This window comes from Protobothrops mucrosquamatus, unplaced genomic scaffold (genome assembly GCF_001527695.2).
Source record: "Protobothrops mucrosquamatus isolate PMUCROS unplaced genomic scaffold, P.Mucros_1.0 scaffold6, whole genome shotgun sequence".
Taxonomy (NCBI): Eukaryota; Metazoa; Chordata; class Lepidosauria; order Squamata; family Viperidae; genus Protobothrops; species Protobothrops mucrosquamatus.
In genome coordinates, this window is record NW_015386393.1 from 5,771,781 (window position 1) to 5,792,522 (window position 20,742).

Below are 20,742 nucleotides of genomic sequence, written 5' to 3' on the forward strand. Positions count from 1 at the left end.
CCTCACAGTCTCCTGGTGATTGGCCCAAAGTCACCCAGCCGGCTTTCGTGCCTAAGGCGCGACTAGAACTCACAGTCTCCCGGTGATTGGCCCAAAGTCACCCAGCCGGCTTTCGTGCCTAAGGCGGGATTAAACCTCACAGTCTCCTGGTGATTGGCCCAAAGTCACCCAGCCGGCTTTCGTACCTAAGGCGGGACTAAACCTCACAGCTGTCTGGTTTCCAGTCTGATGCCTTAACTACAACGAGGTTGAAGATTTCAACTTATATCAGGTTGTAGGTTAGAAGAAAGGGTGATTTTCCTACATTTCTCATTTTATCCTTGGGTCAACCTTCTACTTGGTTTGGTTCCATTGCAGGCTTGACTGGGGGCCTGGGAAGGGCCAGCGTCTCCTCTGGCACCAGCGAGATCAAGCGGGAGGACAAGGAGGATGACGAAAACACATCAGTGGCTGACAATTCAGAAGAGGAGAAAAAGGAACTGAAGTCATCTCGAAACAGAACAAGGTGCTCACTGAACAGGTCTCAACCTTTCTCTGTTCCCTTTGGAGGCTAACCGGGCAGGACAAAATCCTGGCCCTGTAAGGAAAGCCTAAGGCAAAACAGCCTTCTCTAAAACCTATCAGTCTTGGGGGAGAATCCCCCCCCCCCCACACACAGTTTTCAAACCTCTAGGAACCTCCCACCAATATTTAAAGGGCCAACCTCTTGCGAAACTGGGGCAGGTTGTCTTGTTGGAGAAATGGATCAGGAAGAACCTCCCTCTTAATTTTTATTCTTTTTATTCATCAAATTTAGAAGCCATCCATCTCCCTCCTAGAGAAGGAGAGATTTTTTCCAGCTCAGGCAATTCCTTTGGCTGGCTAATCAAAAAGAGATAAAAAGATATCGGTGGTGGTTTGTTGGTTGGTTTGTTTTTTTCACATTGATTTTAGTTTTATTCGGTGCATGCATATTTTCAAATTTTGCTCCGGAAATTCCCTGAGAAATTGTGGAGAAGCAGAACCACCCTAACTGAGACAACGTGACTTAATAGCTTTCGGTTCTATTTATCTCCCCTGATCCTTTGCCCCCCCCCCCCCCGCCGCCCGCCCGCCATTTCCTTGCAAAGGTCCTGAGGAGAGGAGAAAGGCCTGGCTTACTTCCTTGAGCCTCTCTTTTATCCCACACACAAATGTAAAATGTGCTCTAGAACAGTCAACCCAAATTTTATTTAGGGAATACAGCTTCATTCACAACATTGGGGGGGGGGGGCTATCAGGCATGCATGTAGTAAATCAGGGGTAGGCAACCTTGGCTCTTTTATGACTGGTGGACTTCAACTCCCAGAATTCCTGAGCCAGCATGGCTCAGCTTGGAAACCTCTCCCTTTCCCCTCAGCATGGCTGGCTCAGGAATTCTGGGAGTTGAAGTCCACGAGTCATAAAAGAGCCAAGGTTGCCTACCCCTGTAGTAAATTTTGACCAAAGATGGCAAAATAGATGAATTTCTACCTTTCCTTTTCAATTATCTTAAAAGAAAAGAAAAAAAACACCACCATTGTGATGCTTGTTTTCTGTCGTGTGTGCATGTAGGGGTGCGCACATGTGTGTATTATATGTATTACAGTTTTCCTTTTTTTTTGTGAACATATTCCGGTGCTGAGGTGTGCACACACGAAAAATGTCCCCCCTTCTCCTTGTTTCATTCTTATTTCAAATTATCAGTCAAGATGAGGATGAGGAGGAGGACGACCTTCTTCCCCCAGAGCAAAAAGCCGAGCGAGAGAAAGAGAGGCGGGTGGCCAATAACGCTCGGGAGCGCCTGCGTGTCCGCGACATCAACGAGGCCTTTAAAGAGCTTGGGCGCATGTGCCAGCTACACCTTAACAGCGAAAAACCACAGACCAAACTGCTAATCCTACATCAGGCCGTGTCGGTTATTCTGAATCTGGAACAACAAGTTAGAGGTCAGTGGAGGCTTCCGATGTGGTGACGTTTCGGAACGGCATGGGGCTGTCTGTCTGACCCTTTCAACCTTGCCCCCCGGCCCACCGTGGTGGGCAGGCCTGCCCGACGCTCTCCATCCTGCTGACGTTTTCCTGCATCCTTTTTGTTTTGTGTTTTTTTTATGACGATGCCTTAAGTTTGGTTTTGTGTTTTACTTCTCTGTTCCATTTTGGTTTGGTTTTTTTTTTTTTTTTTTGCATCCCCTGTAATTCCTGTGTTGCATTTGGAATAAGAAAGGAGCTGCCCTTTCTGCATGCCAGCCAGCCTCGTGCCTGTGCGGGGACTCTTTGCTTTTCTCTCCGTTCTTCCCTTCTCTGCTACTTAGCGCTGGAGAGGGCGGCCCACCCTGGACCTCAGCGCTTTGTTGCTAAACATGGGGAAAGGGCAGCATCTGCAAAGATCAGGTTTCTCGCGCAAACCGAGGATGAGTTCACAGCAAAACCATATAATACCATATCCTTCTTTCCAGCCCCGGCCTCCTAGAACATTTTCGTACACACCTCTTTAAGTACAGATAGTGCTCGGCTTAACAAACATTCGTTTAGCAACCATTACGACGGCACTGAAAAAAGTGCCTTATGACCATTTTTTTTTACATTGACAACACTTGTAGCATCCCCAGGGTCACGTGATCAGAATTCAGACATTTGGCAACGGGCCTGTATTTCTGACGGTTGCCCTGTCCCAGGGTCCTGGGGTCACCTTTTGTGACCTTCTGACAATCAAAGTCATTGGGGAAGTCAGGTTCCCTTAACAACTGTGCCGAGAAAAGTCGTAAAATGGGGCAAGCCTCACTTAGCAAATGTCTCACTTAGCAACATAGATGTTGGGCTCAACTGTGGTCGTAGGTCGAGGAGTGCCTGCAGTAAAGCGTAGACTTAGGGCTTGGGAAATCCTCAACACTGAAAAGAAATGGTACCGTGTCTTCAAAGTTACTATCTCTGCTTCCCCACTCAAGATCTTGTTTTGGTGGGAGAATTTCTTTATCCTGTGATAAAAGTTCCCTGTGGAAAATACATGAATGTAAATCCCTCTGCCTAGAATAGTCTCAAGATACATGTGGTGTAGTCTGTGGTGTAGCTCTTCAGGGTGCCTCTCTCTGCCCATCACCAGGAATGACTGAATTTGGACCATGAGTGATACCTTGAAAAGGAGGTATACAGGGAGAATAGGGAACATACACCTGGGAGACACATGTGTGTCCAAGCTTGTGGTAGTGTTAAGATCTGGGACCAGCACCTTGTAGCATTGAAAGATGCCCAGAGGACCTGGGATTTTGACTTACGTGGAAACGTGTGAGGTTCTGACTTTGAAGGTCATTTTCTGTCTATAACCCAAGTCTTGCCATCCCACCGTGGTCCCAGAACCCAACTTAAACCTCAGAAGTCATCAGTCATCCCTGCAGAAGTAGAATTCAGGGATCACTGTTAGGATTCTAGGATGCAGGATGTCCCGGAGGAAGGAAGGAGAGAAATTTGAAAATGGGTCTCTGCGGCTACCCTAGAGGAAAGATGGACTCCCACCAAGTGTAGTTGTGCTATTATTATTATTTTTTTCCTGCTGGGAATGCTGTAAACGCTTGGCTGTGCATGTGAGCATCTAACCTTCCTTTCTTGGAAACCCATCCCGTGGGGTTATTATCTTGGCAGATTTGACTCTTTTTTTCCTCTTCCTCAAGAGAGGAAGCGGCTGTATTTACCGTCAGGATCCACCGCCTGTTTTGTACTCCGCTGTCATGTTGCAATGCTGGAATTCATTTATGCTTTTCTCTCCTTCACTTTTCTTTTCTCTTTTTTGCCTGTCATAACATGTATAACTTTGATTTCCTTGTCCAACGTTTTCTTGTTCTTCTCCCCCTTCTCCCCCATCCTTTACCTGCTTTCCTACAGACAGTCCCCAGCCGTGACCTCTCGGTGGTTCCCACCCTCTACCTTGTACTTGCTGCTTGCTCAGAGAGAGAGAGAGAGAGAGAAAAAAAACAGGAATGGGGAAGTGGGTTGGCGCAGGGAGCAGGAAAGGAACGATCTGTGAGAGGAAGAGTTGGCGCAGGGTCCTCTCATTTGCAGTTCTTCGGGCTTTGGGTTTTTGATTTCGAAAAAAATACAAAGCATTTTACCTGAAATAGAAGATTAGTAAAGTTTTGCCTTGACTGGCCAGCAGTTGGCATTCCTACATTTAATCTCCCTGGGGGGGAAAAATATATTTTTTATTGGATATTTTTGTGGAGCCCTTGGTTCATTCTGACTTGGCTGTTTTCTTGCAGATGTTCCATTAACCAATTAGGTAACATCAGTGCTAGCACTTTCCTAGCGCTGATGATGTTACCTAGTTGGGTAATGAAATGTCAGCAAAAACACAACCGAGCTCAGAGAACGCCAAGGACCTCACAGATCAACCCTGAGGTACAAATATTCCCTTCTAGGGAAATTTTTTGATCCCTTGGATATTTTTATAAAAGCTCTTAACAAGGGAGAGGATCCATCAGATGAGCCTCATATTTCTGAGAGTTGACATCTGTCATCCTAGAAAAGGCAGCCCAGAACATTTTTTTCCAGCAAAAACGCAGTGAAGATTGAAGTTAGAACGGGACCCTCACTACATACAGGCTTCTACTTCTTATAGTACCTTGGATGGGTTTTCTGCAGGACTTTCTCTTCTCCCTTTCAATCCCACCAGTTACGAATTTATTTAAGGATTTATTAAGTTGCTATCCTTTTGAGAGGGTGCTACTTTATTTTATATAGGCCAAAACACTGTGGAATATCTAGCCATTGTTAACCAGGCAGCACTGATAGCTGATAGCTATTCTCAATACTCTTCTAAAGTTTAAATTTGCTTTGGGATAAGAGTAAGTTTGCACAGATTATTATAGCACATGAAAGGATTGAATTCCTCTTGACAGGAGCCACTGATCCGAAGAGTTAAATGTAGCCCCAAGAGTTTGGATACAGTTTCAGTTTTGTTTGCTATAGTCCTTGATTTATATTTCCTCAAATCATAGCTAGCTATTACAGTTCCTATAGATGTGGCTATGTAGGTTTAGTTTTAAATTGACTTTGACAATCCTTTAAATAATTATGAATTTAAAATGTGAACTTGGCTTGGAAATATGTCCTGCTGCATTCAGTGAGACTTGCTTTTAAGCCGTATTGATAACTCCCATGCAGGAGTAGCAAAAAAAAAAAATAACCAGACCATGGTTATTATTGGAAAAATAACAGTCAACTTGGTTAATTTCAAACTTGGTTACTTCTACTGTTGCTTAGTTTGTTGTGGATAGATTTTGCTTGGATAACTTGTAGCTCGGTGATTTAGGTGTTAATTCTGGGATAATGGCTTTAATTCTGTAACTCCGATGAGTAAACTGGGTGGATCCATACCTTGTCTGAATTTTGAAGGCATACCAGAAGGAGATGGCACTTAAGTGAGCCCTACATTTTTAGCTACAATTTTTAAATCCATTGGATCTAAAATTCATTCTGGATTTAGGCTGAATTCCCAGACAAGATCATAGGAGAATCCAGACTGCCATTTGACTGTGAAGCTTACCCCAAAAAAAAGGGTCATTTTCAGAGTGAAGTTTCCCAAGTAGAAAGTGAATCACTGAAAAGAGAAAGTAATTGGGAAGTTTGTTTTGGATGGTTCTGGATATTAAAAATCAAGAGACCAACATTTACCGGGATTGGTATTACTCTGGCTTACCTTTTGTAGTTAGGAGGGTGGAAATGAAAAGCACACATAAAGACATCCTACTTTGCTTTACTAGTTGGATAAGAAAAGGGTTGCTTAATTCCAAGCTACTATACAGGTCCTAGAATTGTGCCTTCACATACTATTTCAATAGGAAATCTTTTCCAGTGCAAAATGGTTGTGTCCTCAATTCACTATTGGGGACATCCAACTATGCCTTGTCAAAAGAAGGCAATTATATCTACCTTTTAAAGGATTTTTTTTCTTTTTCTCTTTTTTGCTCTGGGGAAAAAGGCTGTCCCTGTATATAAATAGGACATGATGGGGCAACATGGGAGGGAAAAGGATTTCCAAGGTTCAATCTGCCAAAGTTTAAGGTGCTGCCAATGCTCATAACTATTTTAGATGGGATCAGTCTTGATTATGCTGAGTTTGATTATAAGTATTTTGCCGGTGGCTTGGGGGAAGATGGGCAATATTTCAGATAAGCAAGCTATTCTTTTTTAGATGTTGATCTTTCCAGAGCTGGTACAGGTAGTCCTCGAATTACAATCATTCTTTTAACAACTGTTCAAAGTTACGACGCTGCTGAAAAAAGTGACCTGTGACCACTTCTCACACTTACGATCATCACTGTGTCCCTACGGACATGTGATCAAAATTTGAGCACTTGGCAACCAATATGTATTTACAACAGCTGTAGCATCCATTTGCGACCTTTCCAGGGTGCTTCTGACAAGCAAAGTCAGTAGGGGAGATCGGTTTTGCTTAACAACTGCGTGATTCCTTTAATGAGTGAACGGTCATAAAATTGGATGCGACTTAATTAAGGACTGCTTTGCTTATTTCTGCTGCATAGACTCCATTCATGGCAAGTGTTAGGAAGCCACTTTACAAAGCCAGGGGCAAGTTGTGACTTTTATTTTCTATTTTCAAATGGCCCTCTTCCTGTAAGAGAAGGAGTGGCAGAACCTGGGGATGGAGTCAAAAGAGGACTCAGCCTACAGTCTCTAAGTAGCCACAAATGCATTAAGTCTAACCCCTCTTGAATTTTGTTAAGCCTTAGCTAGCACCAAAATAGTGCTAATCGTTAGTTAGATTCCCATGCACAGGCATGAGAAATAAATGACTAAATTAAAACTTCACCTGTGATCCTGGTCTTTCCTACCTGACACTTCCTTTCTCATCCTGCTTTCACATCCATGTCAGCGCAATGTTTTTCCCATTAACTGAAGAAACCAGGAATCACTTAAGGCACTCAACAAATGAAGTTTAAGTTCATAATGATGGGCTTCAGATTTTGTAAGCGAGGCCATGTTCAAACACACACTAGGCAACAGTGCTGGAGAATCTTGACCTAATGAAAGCCATTTTAAAGAACATGGACCAGATGTTTCTCTCTGATCCCTCCCAGCAGTTAGAGCAACTCAATAAAAGTTGAACAGCAAGAAAAGAGTTAGTGAACCAAAATACAAAGCAGAATTTGTTCTTGGTTGAAAGTGACTACTACATTGTATGGATTTGACAATCCAGGAAATGACTTGTTCTTGAGGATATTGTTTTTTAGTTATGTCCACCAGCAAGGAGAAATCAAGTAAGAGAGATGAGGTGGAATGCATTAGCATGCATTTCGAAAGCCCTACAAATCAGATTCTCTAAAACAGCGGTCTCCATCCTTTCCAGCTTGGCGGCCCGGCCCAGCACAGGGGAGTGAGGGGTGGGCTGTGAATGGCAGGCGCACCTGCGCATGCATAGCTCAGTTTCTGCGAGCAGTGGGCTCGCGTGCCCTCCACTTGCTCTAATGGAGCACAAGTGACGGGTGCTTGAACAGAGGGCGCTTGTGCTCTTGCGCGAAGTTCCACTTGTGCGAGTGGAGTTTCACACGCACATGTGCTTGCCCATCTCTCCCGCAGTCTGGTTTCAAACAAGCCGTAGCCCGGGGGTTGGAGGCTCCTGCTCTAAAATCTTTTCATCCCTTTCTGCTGATAGGCTCTTTATATGTTGAGTTTTGTGTTTCATTGGGTGGCCCCCACTGGCATTCTGTCAGAAGCAAATTGATCTTTGTTGCCTGCTTTGGGACTTGTGGCAGAGGAGTAAGAACTGAAATACTGATAATCCTCAACATAGGATTATAATGGACCCTGCCCATTACGGTCACGATGTAGGAGATGACCAGGCTGAGCCCCAGGTCGGGGTCAAACGCATCCTCAGTTTGGAGTCACCAAAGTCCAGCCCTCCTTGAAGTCCATTGACTCTTACCTGGCACCAATTTTTCTTGACCATTAGTAGATCAGATTATGTAGGAGATGACCTGGCTGAGCCAGAGGGAGGGGTTAAACACGTCACCAGTCGTGAATCACTGCACCCCCACAAGCGATCTAAGTCCAGCCCACCTTGAATGGCTTTCTTATCTCCCGCTCATTTCCCTTGACCGTTAGTAGGTCAGGTTTTTGCAGAGAGCTTAAGTGTGCAATAAATCTTTATACACCTTTGAACTACCTGATTCTTCTGAATTCCCCGGCGCTTGACAGATTATCGTTTATAGGTTGCGTGGAATAAATTTGTAGTGCTTTTGAACTCTATCCTGGCTCCTGATTTCTTGCACCTGACACATATGTTGTAACGGTTATAAAAATGCATCGGTCACTTGACCAGTCCGATTTTACAACTTTTTGTGGTGGTCATTAAGGGAAGCACCACAGTTGTTAAGCAAACCGATAATTCACTATGGGCAGGGGTAGGCAACCTCGGCTCCTTTATGACTCATGAACTTCAACCCCCAGCTATGCTGACTCAGGAATTCTGGGAGTTGAAGTCCATGAGTCATAAAAGAGCCGAGGTTGCCTACCCCTGACTATGGGCATGGTTTTGCTAAAAACTGGGTGTAAGTGCCGGGTTTTTTGGCAAAACCATCATAAAACGCAGTTGTGTGATCACAGGACACTGCAAATGGCCATCAGTGTGTGGCCATGTTGTCGAGCACTCCAAGTTCGGTCATGTGACCGTGGAGGGGGGGCCTGACCGTTGGAACTTCATATTCAGGTCACAAGTCCCCTTTTTCAGATTGGTTGTAACTTTGATCCGTCATAAATCGAGGATCACCTATGTGAGGATCGATTTCCCGAGGACATTTTGGATGGGCTGGGCAACCTTTGTGCACCGTTTCTTGGTATATTATTTTTATTTTTTGTTTTTGAGGGCTCATGGCTGGTGTTGAAGTGGCACCACAGACCACTTTTTTCGTGTTTGGTGAGGGGAGGAATTACAAGATTCTATACTCTTTGTGCTTAACTATGCAAGCAGCTGTACTGCTACAAAGCACAATCTGACGGTGCTCTGGAAGCCATAAAATGGTATGGGGCTCCAGGCTATAGATTGCCCATCCTTTTTACAGCCCATTATTTTTAAATGCTTAACTTGGATTTTGCTTTTTTCCCCTCTTCCTTTCTAAAGCAGAGAGAAAGGCATTGCAAGTCTGATTTTTAATTCCCTAAGGGGAAATAAAAACAAATGCAGGGACAATACAGATTCCTACTATTTAAGGCTTAAATCTTTGAAATAGCAGTGGAGAATCTATTGTCCAGCCAATCTCTGGTGGGGAGAGGGAGGGACAAAGTTCCCACTTTTGCATTACCGATTGCTTTGTTGTTTGCAAACCGTGATTCTCTCGACTTGCAAAGGAGAGTCTTAACTTGAGCTTTGAGCATTACTGGTTTCATCTGACGAAGGAAGTATTAATTTCACGTAACAGTTTTCTGTTTCTTTAAATAGACCGTCTAGGAAATAAAGGGCAGAGGATCTTAATCCTGCCCCAGAGTCCTTGGCAGCTTCTTATCTCTATGGTGCAATTCAAGGGTTCTGCTATGATCAATTGGCCTGGCCCATCTTGGCTTGTAGTGGCTTGTGGACATTTTTCCACCACACCTTGGCACCGTCCCCCTCTCTCTTCCCCACCCCGATTCCCGAGTCACATTTTGCTCCCTGACTAACCCCTGTGGTGCTGTGTGAACCCAGCAGTACGGATGAGGCGCTATCCCTGGAGGACAAAGATCTGAGGGACCGGGAGAGGCGGATGGCCAATAATGCAAGGGAGAGGGTGCGCGTACGGGACATTAACGAGGCCTTTAAAGAGCTGGGACGCATGTGCCAGATGCACTTAAAAACAGACAAAGCACAGACCAAACTCATCATCCTTCAGCAAGCAGTACAAGTCATTCTAGGCTTGGAACAGCAAGTACGAGGTACGGCGCTAGGGGTGCCCCCCCACCCTGAGGTCATTCTCTTGCATGGGTGGGAGGCTGTCTCTTTCCGGGATGTCCCCTACTTCGCATGAGTGTCTTCTATGCCTGTCCCTTCCATCCTTTGCTCAGGGTGCTACGTTTTGGTTGCAAAGACTTCTTAAGTTTTGCTTTGCTTTATTGCTCTGTCGGCTGCACATGGACCACTGCGGAAATGATCCCCAAAAGACCGAGGGTCATTCTGTGTCCAGAATGAAGGCTAAACAACCCGTGACTTTTCAGAGGTGGGAGTATGCAGAGTCTAAGTATATCCATCCGAACTTGCTATCCAGAGCCCTGATGCCTGTTTAGAGACTGGCTGACCACTAGGTGGCAGCAAAGCGTGAGAATTGTCTGGTTTCTCTTTGCTCCCATCTAGTGACCATCTGCGTTGATAGCAGCCAAATCCGGTAGTGGTAGCCTTACCGCAGCTCCCCCAGACCTTGCTGTTTCCCTCGCTGGGATACTTTCTCTCACTTGTGCAGCATGTATATTCATCCTCTGTTTTTCCACTCTTCTACTTCTTGGGGAGGACAGCAGAAAGAATTGCTCATTGCAAGATATTTACTCCCATCTAGGTTTTCTCCTCCTTCCCATGGCGCGTGTTGTTGTTTTTTCTCTCTTTCTCCCAGAACGCAATCTCAATCCTAAAGCAGCTTGCTTGAAACGTCGCGAAGAGGAGAAAGTGTCTGGCGTGGTGGGTGATCCCCAGATGGCACTTTCGGCATCTCATGCAGGATTAGGAGATGGGCACAACCCCGTGGGACATATGTAAAGGTACTTTCTGCTGGGACTTTTCTTGAAGGGACAAAACGGGATATGCAGCTCCTTCACGTGTGAATGTTTATTTCTTTATTTACTTGCCACCCATCTTGCCACGGGTGACTTTGGGCGGCCTACCACATTAAAAACCATTAAAAACCAAGAGAAAGAAATATACAGATACACATTATAGTTAAAGATGGGGAGGGAAGGGGCAGGGTGCACAGGGGAGTGTGATCTCCCATTGCCCCCTCAACTACCTCCAGTGTGATACTCCCCCCAAGCGAACTGGCAGAGCCAGGTCTTCGAGCTTTTGCAGAAGGCCAGGAGGGTGGGAGTAGGCCCTACCCCGGGGGGCAAGCCGTTCCAGAGTGCAGGAAAATAACAAGGCAGGACACAAATAAGTCAAATAAATATAAGTAAATTACAGGAGTCACTATCCCTAAAATAGTGGATGGAGCAGGAGATAATAAACCTAATAATAAATTGGTCAGTGAGGAGTTCTCGTTTCATTTTCTTTACTCACTACCTGACAACAGGTAGTCCTCGACTTACTACAGTTCATTTAATGACTGTTCAAAGTTACAGCGGCACTGAAAAAAGTGACTTAGGCCCAGTGGTGGGATTCAGCCGGTTCGCACCAGTTCGACAGAACCGATACCTAATGGTGAACCGGTTGTTAAAAGGATGGCACTTGAAAAAAGCAGAGTCTGTGTGCGGACCTGCCTCGCGCTTGCCCCGCGTCCGCCATGCTCTCCACGGCGCACTGCAGCTGATCTGAGGCAGCTGGCCAGGGACAGAAGCACTGCCGAAAACAATGGAGTCTGTGTGCGCGCCTGCTACGTGCTCACCCGTCACGTCATGAGGATCGTCGCGCCACTTGCAGGAGACCGCGAGGATCGTCGCACCAATCGCGTGCCAAGCGTCACGGCCTCCTGCAGCAAGCAGCAGCAGCACGATCGGCACAATGAGCCTCAAGGCATCCTGTAGCAAGGCGTCCTGTAGCAATGGCGCGATCAGCGCCCAACAGGAGGCGCCTCCACGCACGCCACAGCCGTGTGGCAGCCTGAATCCAGGATCTATGGTAACCCAGGAGGAGGCCGGCAGCAGTTTGCCTGCGCATTCCTTGACCCAGAGGGCTTGGAGCCGGGTGCCTCAAGGCTTCTTCCAGTCAGCAAGAAGCCGAGCTGCACGTGCCACAGCAGCAGGCAGATTGGCGCCGCCAAAGCCGGCCTGGTGCCTAGCAAGAATCTACACCTCCCCCCGTGCCTCGGCCTTCACGCTCCTTTGTAGCTGGACGATTGATTTAGCGAAGGCACGAGGGGGAGGCGGGCGGTGCAGATTCCCTGTCCACGGAGAAGTTGGCAAAGGAAGAAGGCGAGCGGCAGCCCCAGCAGCAAGAAGGGCCGCCGAAAACAGCAGAGTCTATGTGTGTGCCTGCCTTGCCCGAGTCAGCCATGCTCTCCATAGCGCACTGCAGCTGATCCGAGGCATGGAGAGCACGGCTGACGGGTGAGCGTGTAGCAGGCACACGCACAGATTTTGCTGTTTTCAGCGGCCCTTCTTACCACTGGGGCTTCCGCTCGCCTTCCTCCTTATGCGTGCCTGCTACGTGCTCACCCGTCAGCTGTGCTCTCCACGCCTCAGATCAGCTGCAGCGTGCCGTGGAGAGTATGGCTGACTCGGGCAAGGCAGGCACAAAAACAGACCCCGCTGTTTTCGGCGGCACTTCTTGCCCCTGGGGCTGCCGCTCGCCTTCCTCCTTTGCCAACTTCTCGTGCACAGGGAATCTGCACTGCCCGCCTCCCCCACCCGTGCCTTCGCTAAATCGATCATCCGGCTAGAAATGAGGTTTAGCAGGCCGAGCGCACAGGGGGAGGTGGGTGGTGCAGATTCCCCGTGCATGAGACCGGGGTTTTTTTCCCCCACTGCCAGATTTTCACTGTCATACTGTTTAAGTTTCTTTAAAGTTTACTTGATGCAGAACGGGAAGGATCCCCATTCTGCATCAAGTAATCTTTAAAGAAACTTAAACAATATGGCAGCAAAAAATCCGACAGTGGGGGAAGAAACACGGTTTTTTGAGACGCCAGGCTGGCGTGCATTCACATGCCTCCAATCCCCTTGCTTGTTGCAAAGCCAGATTGGAGTCCTCGGGCTGCTCCTTCCAGCCCATTTCAGAGCCGGTCCAAAAGTGAAGGGAATGGTTCCCACCCCACCCAATCCCTGCGGGGCTTCATTTCCAAAGACCCTCTGCACAGGCTCCGGACAAACCAAGATGTGGGACTGAAAAAGCAGCAATGGGAGTGAAGGGTTGTTCAAAGGAAGAGGAAGAAAGAGAAAGTGGGAGAAGTCACTACCGAACGGGTGAGGCACAACAGGTGTCAAGGTTTGGTAGGCCTGGCTGCGGGGGCCCTTCGGCACGGTAAGCGGGGAGTATGAGGCAACTGCTCCCTCCCCCACCTGCCTCGTGGCAATGCCCCCCCCGCCTCCCCCCCCGCAGAGAACCAGTTGTTAAATTATTTGAATCTCACCACTGCTTAGGACCCTTTTTCACACATGACCGTTGCAGTATCCCCACAGTCACGTGATCAAAATTTGGATGCTTGGCAACTGACTCATATTTATGACGGTTGCAGTATCCCGGGGTCATGTGATCCCCTTTTGTGACTTTCTAACCAGCAAAGTCAATGGGGAAGCCGGATTCAGTTAACAACCGTGTTACTAACTTAACAGCTGCAGTGATTCGCTTAACAACTGTGGCAAGAAAAGTCGTAAAGCGGGACAAAATTCACTTAACACATGTTTCACTTAGCAACAACAAATTTGGGCTCAGCTGTGTTCGTAAGTCGAGGATTACCTGTAGCTGGTTCTGCTGTTTCTCATAAAGTGATCTGTGTAGAACAGGGGTCTTCAAACAGGCATGCCTGGCTGAGGAATTCTGGGAGTTGAAGTCCACAAGTCATAAAAGGGCCACGTTTGAAGACCCCTGGTGTAGTAGAACATCCAGCTTTCTATACCCGTGGTGGCGAACCTATGGCACTGCACGCAGAGCCATAGGTGGGCACGCGCGCCGTCGCCCCAGTCCTAGGCCTTCAGCTGGCTTTTATAAAACCTTTTTGCTTTAGGCCTCCGCCACCATGTGCAAAAAAAAAAAAAGTTCAATCAATCAATTTCAACTTCTCGCGGGAAAAAAAAATCTTGCAAAGTTGGAATTGATTGATTGAACTTTTTAGTCCCACCCAGTCCCACTGTAGCCACGCCCACCCAATTGGCCACACCCACCCAGCACCTGACGATACATAAGTGGGTTTTGGGTTGCAGTTTGGGCACTCGGTCTCTAAAGGTTCGCCATCACTGGATTATGTTAAACGACAGCTCTAATGATCACAGTCAGTGGGGAAAATGTTGGATGCGATGGTTCAGCAACATGTGGAGAGGTACATGTTCCACCCCTAAAGAAACTAGATGTTCATTAACTTTAAAGTTTATTTTTAAAAGATTCCTGGATGGTTCAAGAAAGCATCTCAGTCCCACCGTAGCCACGCCCACCCAATTGGCCACACCCATTCGGCACCTGACGAATACATAAGTGGGTTTTGGGTTGCAGTTTGGGCACTCGGTCTCTAAAAGGTTCGCCATCACTGTTCTATACCTTTTCGGTTTTTTTGTTTTTTTTTTTACAGGTGATTTGTTTTTTTCCCTTGACCTGGAAGAAGATATCTGTAGGAAGAAGCGAGGACTGGGTCATTTTCACACCCCTGCTGGGTGTCCACGCCAGAAACTGCAGTCTTGTTGAAATACTGACATGGCAATGGAAATTCAGTGTGCTCGAAGGAACTTTTATTTCCCTCCACCAGAAAGGAAAAGCAACAACGTTATCCAAAACAAAAAACAAAAAAACCACAAAACACAAAAAACCCAACAGCAAAGATTGCCTTAACTGTATATTCTGGAACTCTTAATGCATATCCTTCAGTGGGAGGTGGGGGGAGACATTTAAGTGGCTTGCGTTCACAAAAGGCCAGCAGAAGAAATTGTGCCTATACGTTTGTTTCTTTTTTTTCTTTTCTTTTTTTTAAAAAGAACATTAGTTACAATAATTTTTTAAATGTAGAACAAACATAGTAATGCCTTTTTTTTGTTTTTTAAAGCTTCTTTTGCATCTCTGTTTTGTAAGCAACAAAAAAAAATGTAAAAAGAGAGAGAGAGAAAGAGAGAGAGAAAGAGAGAGAGAAAGACTTGATGATTCCCCATGCCTTTTTCTGCTGCTGTTTCTATAGTTATTGTTGCATATTATTTTTTAAATAAGATCAACCAGAAATATTAAAAGTTTGTATTAAGAGACTGGATGTTTTTTAAAAAAGAAAAAGAAAAACAAAAGAAGAGATTGGTACAAGAGAGGTTTGCGTTTTGGCTCTGAGACAGTTGCGTGCGTTTAGCGAGCGGGTTAAAATCTTCCCTAAGGCTAGTAGCTTTTATAATTAAAAGAGAGAACGAGAGAGGGGAGAAAATACTGATTATCACCTCAGTTCCTTTTTGTCGCTTGGAATATTGGAGGGTTGGAGGGGGAATGAATCCAATCAGCTGCTAGTCTTTGTGTCATCGTGGCTTATGTCTTTCACCCAAAGGATGCAACCAGTTGCAATTCTGGGAAGTTTTCTGTTTGGTCTGGCCCTCTCCCATCTTCCCTGCCACTCAAAGCATTTCCAATCCCTCCTAACAAAAATAGAGAAAGAATGACTCACAGCATTTCTGAACATTGGTTGGAAAACATGGCTTTGAGTTGGGTAGCAGCCTCTGTGTCAAGCGCAAAGGATCAGGACCATATGTTAAGTCGCAATTCAGAAGGATTCCTTGCTCGAGCCTATACACAAGAATCTCGTTGACCAAAGTTCAAATCTGAACCGGCGCCAGATAAGGGGTCAACGGAATTCAAGGGGGGCTGGACTTGGACCATTTGTGGGAACGTAATGACTTTAAGCTGATGACGCATTTAACTCTGCCCCCTCCAGCTCTGCCTGCACTTCTACATTCTGGGAGTTTGCAGACGTAGTCTTCAAAGGCACATAGGAGATGGAAAACCACTTGCCTTTTTTAAAGCACTGGTGCAAATTGACATGGAACAAAAGGAAGCAAAAGATCCTAACAGGTTACAGTCAGAACAAAGATCTCATGGGAGAAAAGGAACAAGAAAGCCACACCCAGCGAAAAATAAATAAATGGAGATATAAATATATATCTATATATAGATATATATGTATGTATATCACCAGAGAGAGAGAGAGAGAGTGGCATGCAGAATCCAAGTTGCTGTTGTGAAAAAAAATACACACACCAAAGAAGACGCATCAAGGAACTCTCCTACCCAGCTTGGCAATGCTTCACGTCTCAGAACATGCTGCTGCCATCACCCGTTGCATTTCTGCAGAAAATGCTGGTGGGGTGGCTCCAACTTTTCCCCTGATCCCCGTGTGCTCTCATGTGAGATCCTTCCCCGTTTTTCATGGACAGAGAAGGAGAATACTGATGTCTCCCCGATGCCAGAGAAATCCCCCGTAAGATTGCTTCGCCCCTGGGGAGGAAGAAAGGTATCCTGTATGCAGTATTTCTCAACCTCAACAACTCAAAAGATAAGTAGACTTCAGCTCCCAGAATTCCCCAGCCAGTGTTGCCGGCTGGGGGATTCTGGGAGTTGAAGTCCACCTATGTTCGAGTTGCTGAGGTTGAGAAACAGTGCTCCAATGCCACTGAGAGAGGTTTATGATAAAGGGCTCCATGGGGATTGACTTTTCTGCAAAATGTCTGCCTTGACCTCTCTGTAAAAAGGGAGAAAAGACCAGACACTGTACCTTTGGATGACAAAGGAAATGCCAGCCAAGTCAAATTGGCACGATCTCTTCCATTTTGTCCTCTGCTTTGACTGAATTGCAGAATTCTTGTTTTCTGACCACAGGAGTGACTTCTGCACAAAAGTGGAAATAGGAGGAAAGTTCTGAAGAACATAGGAGAAGAAATGTTGCAAAGGTCCTCCGGAGAGCCCTGACCTTCCCTCTCTTCCTTCTCTCTGTTCCATGGGCAAAGTTGGAAACCAGGATCGGGTTGTCGCTGGGTTCAAATGGCTTTGCACTGACTGAGGGAGCAGAATGGCATCTGCAATCCAAACCACATTTTCTTACCACCACCGTGGTGATGTGGGTTCTGCAAAGTGGAAAGGCTGGCCAGGTCCTTCTAGTGCCAGATCTCCCCAAATCTCTTTCTAGTCCACCAGCATGAAACCAGCTTCTCCTTTAATTATGGTTTTGTTTTGTTTTGATTGCTTAAAAGGTATTTCTGTTGAAAGGGGAGCATCTTTCCAAGGTATGTCTACACTACAAGCGCTAAGCTAGTTTCAGATCACTGTCTGGAGAAAGTGTTGCTCCACCTTAGAACTTTTAAGACAGGTGGACAGCTGGCTGAGGAATTCTGGGAGTTGAAGTCCACCCATCTTAAAGTTGCCAAGGTTGAGAAACCCTGAGGAATCCTGCAGGTTGATAACGATGTTAAGAGCTCTTGGTTCATGAATGTCTGTGCATTCCCAGTGGGACCCTCTTAAAACTACGTTTTGCAGATCTCCTGTATTTGGGAACTGCCGTAGCCAGAAACGGGTTTGAAACCAGTTTTAGGTTTGTAATATAGATGTGTCCCAAAGTCTCTTGGGATATTTATTTTTCGGGGGGGGGGGTTGTTTAGGAGACACAAAGGGACGAGCAGAAAAAAAAATCAAGTTGTCATGGGAAAAATGTAACATGTTTTGTTATCAAAAATAAGGGTTCAAGAATGCAGAGAACAAAATGTAACTTGATTCCCATTAAGATATATTTTTTTAGAAGGGGTGGGGAAGGCTGTGTATCTTTCAGTCCTTGTAGAGTGTTTTAAGGGTTCTTTTGTTATTATGGTTTTTTTTATATTAAAAAAATGATTTGTTTTGCTTTGGGAGGGCTGCCTCAAGCCAGACACAGTTTAATCATGGCAATGTCTTATGGAAATGAATGGACTAACTTAAGTCTTTCGGTGGACTTAAGTTTTATCTAACTGTATATGGGTTGGAGTCTTGGTGTTTGCTGCCTATGTGTAAAAATCCAGCTGTACTTAACTGGCTGAGATCCTTGTTATTGAATCAGATACACATTATAGTTTTTAAAGATATATATATATATATAGTATAAATAAATAAAATATATATATATATGCCTAACACCAATAAAAAAGGGAAAAAGGAAGAAAAGTATTGGGGGGAGGGAAAGGGGCAAGATAGTTTAAAAAATAATTTTTTTGGACTGATTCAGAATTACTGGGATGGGGAGCACGGGGGTTAAAGTTGTGTTTCTGAGTGCCTCAAGATATGGATTGTGTTCATTTTTTAAAAAAATATATATAATAATTTTATACAAGTGTCAAGAAAAAAAACAGCTGGCTGGATTATTTGGAATTTTTAAATAATCCTTAACTTTTTTAAAAGTAGACTTTTGAGAACTGTCCTGTATATAACAGTAATGTAGCAATAAATGTGACATTTTATAACAATATTACCTTTTCCCCTCTCCCCAGATCTGTCTTTCAGATGTTGTATACCTATCAATGAAAAAAAAGTTGTAATAAAGGTTTTACCTTGTACTAAAACTACCTCTGGTAGTCTTTTTGTTTCCATCACCTGCTAAAGCTTGAAATTTTGCGATTTTTTGATGTTGCAACTGGAACATTACTTCTGCTTTTTCTTTTCCCTATAAACCATGCTCCTTAAGTCATAACCCATAACAAAATAAAGGTGCATTTTTATAGGAGAAAAGCATTCATTGTGGAAGGAAAACGAGCAAGACGGCACTGACATCCATCGCTATCATAAAAAAAAAAATCTGAAATTAGAGTTCCTGTTTCTGCATCAGGCAAAAATCACATTGCTGAAAAAATTGGCACATTTTTAAAATTATGTATTTATTTGTTAAATTTATGGAGCCAACTATCTCACATGTGAGACTCTGGGTGGCAGAGACAATTAAAATAACAAAAACATTTAAAAAATATTAAAATGCAAGTTTTTTTAGTTTACAAATATAACAAAAAGCACAGAAGAGTGCATTCCAAAAATATGAACAATGCAACTTCTTCACAAATTCTATCCTTCCGTAGGATCCCCAGGCTTGTAAAAGCCATATTTTAAAGGATTTCTGGAAAGTCATAAAGGTCCAGGCCAACCTCACCTTGATAGGAGGGAATGATGTTCCAAAGAGCAGGTGCCACCACAAAAAATGCTGTCCTGAATCCTGGCAGATAAAACTCCTTAGTAGATGGAATCCATCACATGCCCTTTCTGTTGGCTCTGATGAGATACTAAATGAATAACTTAGCCCCCTGCCGTGTAGGTCTTCAATTCAGCACCATGAATTGAACCGAGCAGCAGACTGGCAACCAACACACTTGTGGAGCAGAGGTATGACATGTGCAGGTCTAGGGGCACACATAATTACCTGCACTGAGGCATTTTGCACCAACTGAAGCTTCCAGATGCTCTTCAAGGGCAACCTTTTCCAGCATTAGAGGTTGGTCTTTGCATTTCTGAGGTAGTATAATTTGAGCCTGGTCTATTTGAGCCTCAAGTGAGAACTCTGGGTTGATTTGTTTGATGAACTATTGCAGGGGTGTCAAAACTGGCAGCCCACGGGCTGGATGTGTCGCGTGCAGGTCACGCCCTCAGCTCCACAAAGGCAAAAATATTGCGATACATTATGCTACATCACGTGATGCGATCGAGTTTGACACCCGTGCTCTATTGCTTTGTTTTCTGGGCTGATCTTGGGAATCTCAGGACTTTTCTCCAACACCAAACCTTAGAAATGTCTCCAAGTTTCTAAAGGTTCAATACTTCGTATCATGCTTCAAAATCCATCTTCTGCTTCCATTGAGTGTCATAGGAAATGCCATTGCTGTCTAATACTTCTCCAAAAATATAGTTCAGAGGTATCTATTATGTTTCTCTTGCACTTTCTCAGGACTTTGTTTTCACTGTACCACCAGAAAGACTATTGCTTTAACTATGATCTTGATTGTCATTGAAATGGTCTTATTCTTCACTATTTTGTCTTATGTTGGTCACTGCCTTGTTCCTTTGCATTAACCTCAACACACTATCTACTGTCTGGACTCCAAGAACATAGAGTTATTTTTCATCTTTTTTGCTGTCAATTGCAAGTTCACAAAGTATGCAGGTTAATATTCTGTTTTCTTTCTGATATTATTAAAGTTTTCACTTTTCACTTTTTCTTTCATAACAAGCTATGTTCTTTATTTTAGTAATACAAACATATCACCTGTTTCTTTCAAAGTATTAAGTTTTCAATTTCCAGTTTTTACTCCCACAGGTCTGTTCCATCTTGCTCCAATTGTACTTAATATGCAGGCCATATATCTGTTTAATTTATATAAAGAATATAATGGATTGAGAAACAATATGCATCCTCGTCTCAGGCAATTTGCTATTATTGGTTACATACATTCCAAGCTCAAGCCTCTTGAGTAACTCCAAAGTTCTCCAAAGGCGTTAAAGCTACCTAGGCGTCCTATCATTCCAGCCAGCATAGTAGCATGCTCAATTAAGAATGGGACTTTACTGTCCAAACATTTTGAAAAGAACTCCTGGGAAAAGGAAAAGGCTTGACCCAAGGATGTGTAGTCGCCCCCCTTTTTAAAAAAAAGCTTGTGCTAAGATTTCCATTATAGTGCCGCAATTTGAACCCTAAGCAGAGTTTGCATTTTTGTTATTTTGCAAGGTTTGAACACTTTTAAACAAATAGTTACACCCAGTCCCTGTTAAGTGTAATCATATTTGCAGTTGTGACTAAAATGTCTCTGGCTGATTGCTGCAAGAGACTGAATTTCAGAACGGAACCATTTGCAGTATTTATTATCTAGAATACACACGTTTACAAGGCACTGCGAGGGACGCCCAATGCTCCTTTTCCACTAAATACAACCTTGTAGGGTCCTTCCT

At 44.6% G+C, this 20,742-nt stretch overlaps 1 protein-coding gene across 1 annotated transcript in view; it reads left to right on the forward strand.

The window, feature by feature from the left end:
- The window catches only part of TCF3 (transcription factor 3), a 71,587-nt gene extending 56,374 nt beyond the window's left edge, over positions 1–15,213 (forward strand). Inside the window, exons 15-18 of the mRNA XM_015809938.1 lie at positions 358–505; positions 1,705–1,946; positions 10,586–10,730; positions 14,402–15,213. Coding sequence (XP_015665424.1) covers positions 358–505; positions 1,705–1,946; positions 10,586–10,728 — 533 coding nt within the window. The 3' untranslated portion in view covers positions 10,729–10,730; positions 14,402–15,213. The remainder of the gene's footprint in view (positions 1–357; positions 506–1,704; positions 1,947–10,585; positions 10,731–14,401) is intronic.
- The last annotated feature ends 5,529 nt before the right edge of the window (positions 15,214–20,742 follow it).